Source organism: Hyla sarda, chromosome 2 (assembly GCF_029499605.1).
Source record: "Hyla sarda isolate aHylSar1 chromosome 2, aHylSar1.hap1, whole genome shotgun sequence".
Lineage (NCBI taxonomy): Eukaryota > Metazoa > Chordata > Amphibia > Anura > Hylidae > Hyla > Hyla sarda.
In genome coordinates this window covers 496,605,066-496,615,199 of record NC_079190.1, presented here as the reverse complement: position 1 = coordinate 496,615,199, position 10,134 = coordinate 496,605,066, and the positions used below count along the sequence as shown (strand labels likewise).

The following is a 10,134-nucleotide window of genomic DNA, read 5'->3' as shown; positions in this document are numbered from 1 at the left end:
GTTAACCATGAATGCTGGTCACGTTGCATAAATCATCATCATCATCATAATCACCTTTAATTACAGTCATAGCAATTAATGGAAATAGCAAAGACATGATTCACGTCCTATATATGTGCACCGGCTCCTCCATTGTATACAACAGTGTTTCCCAACCAGGGTGCCTCCAGCTGTTGCAAAACTACAACTCCCAGCATGTTGGACTATATAGTAGTATATAGTATAGGTCAGTGTTTCCCAACCAGGGGTGCCTCCAGCTGTTGCAAAACTACAACTCCCAGCATGTTGGACTATATAGTAGTATATAGTATAGATCAGTGTTTCCCAACCAGGGGTGCCTCCAGCTGTTGCAAAACTACAACTCCCAGCATGTTGGACTATATAGTAGTATATAGTATAGGTCAGTGTTTCCCAACCAGAGGTGCCTCCAGCTGTTGCAAAACTACAACTCCCAGCATGTTGGACTATATAGTAGTATATAGTATAGATCAGTGTTTCCCAACCAGGGGTGCCTCCAGCTGTTGCAAAACTACAACTCCCAGCATGTTGGACTATATAGTATTACAGTATATTGTATAGGTTAGTGTTTCCCAATCAGGGGTGCCTCCAGCTGTTGCAAAACTACAACTGCCAGCATGCCCGGACAGCCTTTGGCTGTCCGGGCATGCTGGGAGTTGTAGTTTTGCAACAGCTGGAGGCACACTGGTTGGGAAACACTGTTATAACCTACAGGCATTCTCTATAGATGAGATGATTTATAGATGTAATTCCAACCAGAGCCACGATGGGGGAAGGGGGCCTATAAACAACACGATAGGGATCCAGTGCAGGCCAGAGCCCTGTGACGTCATAGCGATGCAGCAGAGCTCAGCGTGCTCCTTTAATCTCTTGTTTGCGCTTGTTGACAATATGGTATTGCAGCAGCGAAGAGACGACAAAGCCAGCTCTGCTACATCTACTCAATATAGGGCACACAAGTCACATTATAGATATTGTTGATGGATCAGGTAGATAACCAGATCAGCTCTGCTACATCTATATAGTCATCAACAATACATTGTGTATACATAGACATAAGAAGAAGTGAGCTCAGCTCTGCTACATCTATATAGTCATCAACAATACATTGCGTATCAATAGACATAAGAAGAAGTGAGCTCAGCTCTGCTACATCTATATAGTCAACAACAATACATTGTGTATAAATAGACATAACAATAAGTGAGCTCAGCTCTGCTACATCTATATAGTCATCAACAATACATTGCGTATAAATAGACATAAGAATAAGTGAGCTCAGCTCTGCTACATCTGTATAGTCATCAACAATACATTGCGTATAAATAGACATAAGAATAAGTGAGCTCAGCTCTGCTACATCTGTATACTCAACAACAGTATATGGTGCACTGAGAACACAGATAGACATAAGAAGGGACTGGGTTTGTTGTTAAATCATGTAAAAGACAAGCTCAGCTCTGCTACGTCTTCATAATCAACAAAAGTATGAAGATGTACAGCAGTGTTTCCCAACCAGGGTGCCTCCAGCTGTTGCAAAACTAAAACTCCCGGCACGCTGGGAGTTGTAGTCTTGCAACAGCTGGAGGCACCCTGGTTGGGAAACACTGGCTTACAGCATAGACATCAGATTGAATAGCTGAGCTGGTTAATGGATCCGGCAGATGACAAGCTCAGCTCTGCTACATCTTCATAGTCAACAACAGTACATGGTGCATAGGGCACACAGCTTACAGCAGTGTTTCCCAACCAGGGTGCCTCCAGCTGTTTCAAAACTACAACTCCCAGCATACTGGGAGTTGTAGTCTTGCAACAGCTGGAGGCACCCTGGTTGGGAAACACTGCTGTACATCTTCATACTGTTGTTGATTATGAAGATGTAGCAGAGCTGCGCTCGTCTTTTACATGATTTAACAACAAACCCAGTCCTTCTTACATCTGTCTTATGTCACATCAGATGACTTGCTGGGAGTTGTAGTCTTTGCAGCAGCTGGAGGCACCCTGGTTGGGAAACACTGCCTTACAGCATAGACATCAGATAGAATAGCTGGGTTTGTTAATGGATCCGGCAGATGACAAGCTCACCTCTGCTACATCTTCATAGTCAACAATGGTGTTGAGCCCGAATATTCGTCATGCAAATTTTTATCACGAATATCGTCCCGTCGCGATTTCGCGAATATTTAGAATATAGTGCTATATATTCGTAATGCTGAATATTCTTCAAATATTTATTTTTTTCACCTGCAAATTTTTAGGTCGAAAAAAAAAAGTGAACTAACATAGCGAATATGCGTATTTCGTGAACGTCGGTCGAATAATCGTCAATATATTGGCGGAATATTGCGAATTCGAATATGGCCCCTGCCGCTCGTCACTGGTCAACAACGGTACATGGTGCTTAGGGCTCACAGCATAGACATCAGATCGAATAGCTGGGCTTGTTAATGGATCAGGCCGATGACGAAGATGTACAGCAGTGTTTCCCAAACCAGGGTGCCTCCAGCTGTTTCAAAACTACAACTCCCGGCACGCTGGGAGTTGTAGTCTTGCAACAGCTGGAGGCACCCTGGTTGGGAAACACTGGTTTACAGCATAGATATCAGATTGAATAGCTGAGCTGGTTAATGGATCCGGCCGATGACGAGCTCAGCTCTGCTACATCTTCATAGTCAACAACAGTACATGGTGCATAGGGCACGCAGCTTACAGCAGTGTTTCCCAACCAGGGTGCCTCCAGCTGTTGCAAGACTACAACTCCCAGCATGCCCGGACAGCCGTTGGCTGTCCGGGCGTGCTGGGAGTTGTAGTCTTGCAACAGCTGGAGGCACCCTGGTTGGGAAACACCGTCTTACAGCATAGACATCAGATAGAATAGCTGGGTTTGTTAATGGATCATGCAGATGCTCACTCACCATGGTGGAGGGCACACTAAAGGCAGCACTCAGGCAGGCCATCCCCTGCCCAGCTGGGCTGTGTGCGCTGTCTACAGCTGCTGGTGCTGAACTGTGCTCTCAGCCTCCTGCCCCAGCCCTGGCAGCTCCTCTCACCCTCCTCTGCCTCTCATTGGCAGGCGCCTGGCAGATGGGCAGGAGCTCCAGGATGCAGCTAAACGTGCTCTTGTTTTCTTCCCAGTCTCCTTCATGTGTCATTATCTCCACATTGTCTCCTCAATGAGCTGTCAGGTCCCTGCTGCAGAGGGAGGGGGTTGGGGCTCACCCAGGAGACATGCATGCAGACCTGCATAGGACAGAGACACAGTGTCTGCCGGAGAACTACAAGTCCCAGGAGGCAAATAGCATGACTATGCAACGAATTTAACTACAGATCCCAGAAGGCAACGAACGGAACCATGCGTGAAGGAGAACTACAAGTCCTAGAAGGCAACTAAAAGAACTATAAAGGAGAACTACTAGTCCCAGGAGGCAACTAAAAGAACTATGTTTGAAGGAGAACTACAAGTCCCAGGAGGCAAATAACATGGCTATGCAACAAAGTGAACTACAAGTTCCAGAAGGCAACTAACAGAACTATGTTTGAAGGAGAACTACAAGTCCCAGGAGGCAACTAACAGAACCATGCATAACGGAGAACTACAAGTCCCAGGAGGCAACTAACAGAACTATGTTTGAAGGAGAACTACAAGTCCCAGGAGGCAAATAGCATGACTATGCAACGAATTTAACTACAGATCCCGGAAGGCAACGAACAGAACCATGCGAGAAGGAGAACTACAAGTCCTAGAAGGCAACTAAAAGAACTATAAAGGAGAACTACAAGTCCCAGAAGGCAACTAAAAGAACTATGTTTGAAGGAGAACTACAAGTCCCAGAAGAAAACTAGCAACACTATGCAGAGAGGAGAACTACAAGTCCCAGGATGCAAATAGCAGAACTACGTAGCTAGGAGAACGACAAGTCCCAGGAGGCAAATAACATGGCTATGCAACAAAGTGAACTACAAGTCCCAGGAGGCAACTAACAGAACCATGCATAACGGAGAACTACAAGTCCCAGGAGGCAAGTAACAGAACTATGTGTGAAGGAGAACTACAAGTCCCAGGAGGCAAATAGCATGACTATGCAACAAATTTAACTACAGATCCCAGAAGGCAACGAACAGAACCATGCGTGAAGGAGAACTACAAGTCCCAGGAGGCAACTAAAAGAACTATGTTTGAAGGAGAACTACAAGTCCCAGAAGAAAACTAGCAACACTATGCAGAGAGGAGAACTACAAGTCCCAGGATGCAAATAGCAGAACTACGTAGCTAGGAGAACGACAAGTCCCAGGAGGCAAATAACATGGCTATGCAACAAAGTGAACTACAAGTCCCAGGAGGCAACTAACAGAACCATGCATAACGGAGAACTACAAGTCACAGGAGGCAAGTAACAGAACTATGTGTGAAGGAGAACTACAAGTCCCAGGAGGCAAATAGCATGACTATGCAACGAATTTAACTACAGATCCCAGAAGGCAACGAACGGAACCATGCATGAAGGAGAACTACAAGTCCTAGAAGGCAACTAAAAGAACTATAAAGGAGAACTACAAGTCCCAGGAGGCAACTAAAAGAACTATGTTTGAAGGAGAACTACAAGTCCCAGAAGAAAACTAGCAACACTATGCAGAGAGAACTACAAGTCCCAGGATGCAAATAGCAGAACTACGTAGCTAGGAGAACGACAAGTCCCAGGAGGCAAATAACATGGCTATGCAACAAAGTGAACTACAAGTCCCAGGAGGCAACTAACAGAACTATGTTTGAAGGAGAACTACAAGTCCCAGGAGGCAACTAACAGAACCATGCATAACGGAGAACTACAAGTCCCAGGAGGCAACTAACAGAACTATGTTTGAAGGAGAACTACAAGTCCCAGGAGGCAAATAGCATGACTATGCAACGAATTTAACTACAGATCCCAGAAGGAAACGAACGGAACCATGCATGAAGGAGAACTACAAGTCCTAGAAGGCAACTAAAAGAACTATAAAGGAGAACTACAAGTCCCAGGAGGCAACTAAAAGAACTATGTTTGAAGGAGAACTACAAGTCCCAGAAGAAAACTAGCAACACTATGCAGAGAAGAGAACTACAAGTCCCAGGATGCAAATAGCAGAACTACGTATCTAGGAGAACGACAAGTCCCAGGAGGCAAATAACATGGCTATGCAACAAAGTGAACTACAAGTCCCAGGAGGCAACAAACAGAACTATGTTTGAAGGAGAACTACAAGTCCCAGGAGGCAACTAACAGAACCATGCATAAAGGAGAACTACAAGTCCCAGGAGGCAAATAGCATGACTATGCAACAAATGAACTACAAGTCCAAGGAGGCAACTAAAATAACTATGCATGAAGTATAACTACAAGTCCCAGAAGAAAACTAGCAACACTAGGCAGAGAGGAGAACTACAAGTCCCAGGATGTAATTAGCAGAACTACGCATCTAGGAGAACTACAAGTCCCAGGAGGCAAATAACATGGCTATGCAAAAAAGTGAACTACAAGTCCCAGAAGGCAACTAACAGAATCATGCATAAAGGAGAACTACAAGTCCCAGGAGGCAACTAACAGAACTATGATTGAAGGAGAACTACAAGTCTCAGGAGGCAACTAACATGACTATGCAACAAATTGAACTACAAATCCCAGAAGGCAACGAACAGAAGCATGCGTGAAGGAGAACTACAAGTCCTAGAAGGCAACTAAAAGAACTATGAAGGAGAACTACAAGTCCCAGGAGGCAACTAAAATAACTATGTATGAAGTATAACTACAAGTCCCAGAAGAAAACTAGCAACACTATGCAGAGAGGAGAACTACAAGTCCCAGGATGCAATTAGCAGAACTAAGTATCTAGGAGAAGTACAAGTCCCAGGAGGCAAATAACATGGCTTTGCAACAAATTGACCTACAAGTCCCAGAAGGCAACTAACAGAACCATGCATAAAGGAGAACTACAAGTCCCAGGAGGCAAATAACATGGCTATGCAACAAATTGAACTACAAATCCCAGAAGGCAACGAACAGAACCATGCATAAAGGAGAACTACAAGTCCTAGAAGGCAACTAAAAGAACTGTGTTTGAAGGAGAACTACAAGTCCCAGAAGAAAACTGGCAACACTATGCAGAGAGGAGAACTACAAGTCCCAGGATGCAATTAGCAGAACTATGTATCAATGAGAACTACAAGTCCCAGGAGGCCAATAACATGACTATGCAACAAAGGGAACTACAAGTTCCAGAAGGCAACTAACAGAACTACAAGTCCCAGGTGGCAACTAAAAGAAGTGTTTATAGGAGAACTACAAGTCCCAGGAGGCAACTAAAAGAACTATGCATGAAGTATAACTACAAGTCCCAGAAGAAAACTAGCAACACTGTACAGAGAGGAGAACTACAAGTCCCAGGATGCAATTAGCAGAACTACATAACTAGGAGAACTACAAGTCCCAGGAGGCAAATACCATGACTTTGCAACAAATTGAACTACAAATCCCAGAAGGCAACTGACAGAACCATGCGTAAAGGAGAACTACAAGTCCCAGGAGGCAACTAAAAAACTGGGCATGCTGGGAGTTGTAGTTTTGCAACATCTGGAGGTCCGCAGGTTGGAGACCACTGGTATCGAGAACCATAAGTTCCGATACCAAATGCTATCAGTGATAACGCCTGCAGGAGAACTACAAGTCCCAGGAGATACCTAACTGTACTATATATGAAGGAAAACTACAGGAAGTAACCAGCGATTCTATGTCTGCAAGAGAACTACAAGTCCCAGGAGACAGCCAGTGATTCTTCACTTGCAGGGGAACTATAAGTCCCAGAATACAACCAATGATTCTATATCAGCTAAGGAATTACAAGTTCCAGAGTACAGTCAGTAATATTATGTATACAGGAGAACTACAAGTACCAGAAAGCCCTAGATACATATGTCCGGCACTGGGACTGCCCCCCCCCCCCCCCCCCATAGATTGCAGCTGTACATATTAACCATTGATGACAATGACATAATGCATCTCCTTCTCTAACATGTCAATGGATTACAGTGTTTTTCAAACAGTGTGCCTCCAGCTGTTGCAAAACTACAACTCCCAGCCGTTGGCTGTCTGGGCATGCTGGGAATTGTAGTTTTGCAATATCTGGAGGCACACTGTATGGAAAACACTGATGTATTACCTCTATGGCCAGGACTTGGCATGGGGATCCCAGCCATCAGACCCCCCCCCATCCCCCCTCCCCCAAACTAGCGTAAATTGGTGACAAATGGGTCAGAATAGCCCTTTAAATATTATGGTACAAAGCAGCGAGGTCTTAATCCCCTTGTCAGCGCCCGATAGGAGCTTGGTTGTTGCTAAGAGAAGAAATCTCCTCTGTGTCCCTGCTCGGAGGAGTATGGAGGGGACTGATCGATATAAGCTTATTACAGGCTCGCGAAAGCGCCAATCATTACCTTGAGCTCCGCCCCCTCCTAATACACATTCATTCTGCATCAGGTATATAGAGAGAGGTCTATGATGTTCTCATTGGGTCACTGCAAGGTATAACGCAGTGGTCTCCAAACTGTGGACCTCCAGATGTTGCAGAACTACAACTCCCAGCATGTCCAGACAGCCAACTTCCTTACCCCCCCCTTACCCTTTGTGCCCCCTAGCATATTTTTGCTTACCCTTTGTGCCCATATCTTATCCCTTGTGCCCCCATCTTACCCCTTGTGCCCCCCAGCATACTCTTGCTTACCCTTTGTGCCCACATCTTATCCCTTTTGCCCCCATCTTACCCCTTGTGCCCCCAGCATACTCTTGCTTACCCTTTGTGCCCATATCTTATCCCTTGTGCCCCATCTTACCCCTTGTGCCCCCCAGTATACTCTTGCTTACCCTTTGTGCCCATATCTTATCCCTTGTGCCCCATCTTACCCCTTGTGCCCCCCAGCATACTCTTGCTTACCCTTTGTGCCTATATTTTATCCCTTGTGCCCCCATCTTACCCCTTGTGCCCCCAGCATACTCTTGCTTACCCTTTGTGCCCATATCTTATCCCTTGTGCCCCATCTTACTCCTTGTGCCCCCAGCATACTCTTGCTTACCCTTTGTGCTCATATCTTATCACTTTTGCCCCATCTTACCCCTTGTGCCCCCCAGCATACTCTTGCTTACCCTTTGTGCCCATATCTTATCCCTTGTGCCCCCATCTTACCCCTTGTGCCCCCCAGCATACTCTTGCTTACCCTTTGTGCCCATATCTTATCCCTTGTGCCCCATCTTACCCCTTGTGCCCCCCAGCATACTCTTGCTTACCCTTTGTGCCCATATCTTATCCCTTTTGCCCCCATCTTTACCCTGCTCACCCTTTGTTCTCCCTATCTTACCCCTGATTACTCCTTGTGCCCCCTATGGCTAGACCTCACAGGCTTCTGTACTCGGCAGACAGGAGGCCATCAGCTAGTTTTCTGTTGCCATGGCAACCAGCAGGACCCTGTGTTCGTGTTGCCGGGTACCCTGTCAATCCTATAGATACTGTGGTAAGGACTGGCCATGGCATCTATAGGGTTAGGGTCACACGTAATGGATCAGCAACATATTCTACGCTGTGGATCCGCCGATGACCGACCCTAGAGTGAGCCCCCTGCTTGTGCCCGTGTGTCCGCTCCTTAGCAGTAATCCGGCACCACAAGCAAACACAGGGATTCGCGTAACTGTAGTAAACTGCGCGTGCATGCGCAATTTACTCACAGACATCGCGGCGGCTCCTCTGCTCCCTGAGCTAGGCAGAGAGTGGCTGTGATGTCTGAGAGTAAATTGCGTGCACAGTTTACAACAATTGCGCAGATCCCTCTGTTTGTGCTCATGAGCGGACACACAGTCACAGACAAGGGGCTCACACTAGGGTCGGTCATCGGTGGTGTCCCAATCGCAAGGGCCACCATACCATTAGGGTTAATACTGCCAAGACCTGTTCTATCTCGGTCTTGGCACCTGCGATGGAATACCGCCACCAATGTCTTGCGCCGCATCCATCAAGGTAGAGAGTGTGGAAAAAAGGACACTGAAACCCTAAAATTCGGTTCGGGTTTCTTAATAAATCAGTGGGAAACCAAGGTTTTGGTCGGGAAACGCCCCTTTTTTAGGCTTTCAAAATCCCCAAGTCGGGTTCGTAGGAAAGGCTTGTCGCAGTTTGTCGCACGATGTCTGTGCCTTGTCGCAGACATCTTGCGCCAAAAAAAAAAACTGTCGGGTTTCCAATGATAAATGAGGGCCAATATAGGAGATTTATCAAAACCTGTCCAGAGGAAAAGTTGCCTAGTTGCCCATAGCAACCAATCAGATCACTACTTTCATTTTTGAAAAGGCCTCTGAAATATGAAACAGCGATCTGATTGGTTGCTATGGGCAACTGGGCAACTTTACCTCTGTACAGGCTTTGATAAATCTCCCCCCTATAGAGTTAACTCCCCTCATATAGGCCCTCATTCACTATTGGATTTTCGTGTAAATTTTTCTCAATCTGACATGGCACACCTCACACAGCACACCGCACACTGCACACCGCACACCTCACACAGCACACCGCACACCTCGCACCGCACACCTCACACTGCACAACTCACACCACACACCTCACACTGCACAACTCACACCACACACCTCATACCACAGACCGCACACCTCACACTGCACAACTCACACCACACACCTCATACCACAGACCGCACACCTCACACTGCACAACTCACACCACACACCTCATACCACAGACCGCACACCTCATACCGCACACCTCACACTGCACAACTCACACCACACACCTCATACCACAGACCGCACACCTCATACCGCACACCTCACACTTCACAACTCACACCACACACCTCATACCACAGACCGCACACCTCATACCGCACACCTCACACTTCACAACTCACACCGCACACCTCATACCACAGACCGCACACCTCATACCGCACACCTCACACTTCACAACTCACACCACACACCTCATACCACAGACCGCACACCTCATACCGCACACCTCACACTTCACAACTCACACCACACACCTCATACCACAGACCGCACACCTCATACCGCACACCTCACACTT

At 46.5% G+C, this 10,134-nt stretch overlaps 1 protein-coding gene across 3 annotated transcripts in view; it reads right to left on the bottom strand.

Annotated features, from left to right (window-relative positions):
- Window positions 1–8,782, bottom strand: part of ABCG1 (ATP binding cassette subfamily G member 1) — a 197,910-nt gene extending 189,128 nt beyond the window's left edge. For 2 of the 3 annotated variants that reach the window (XR_008889125.1, XM_056559730.1), the window contains exon 1: window positions 2,934–6,971. Coding sequence is in view for 1 of the 3 variants with exons in the window: in XM_056559730.1 (XP_056415705.1) it covers window positions 2,934–2,975 (42 nt within the window). In the remaining 2 variants the exon portion in view is untranslated. Of the gene's footprint in view, window positions 1–2,933; window positions 6,972–8,401 lie in introns of those variants that run through there. The other variant, XM_056559732.1, reaches the window with a different exon arrangement.
- Between the last annotated feature and the right edge of the window lie 1,352 nt (window positions 8,783–10,134).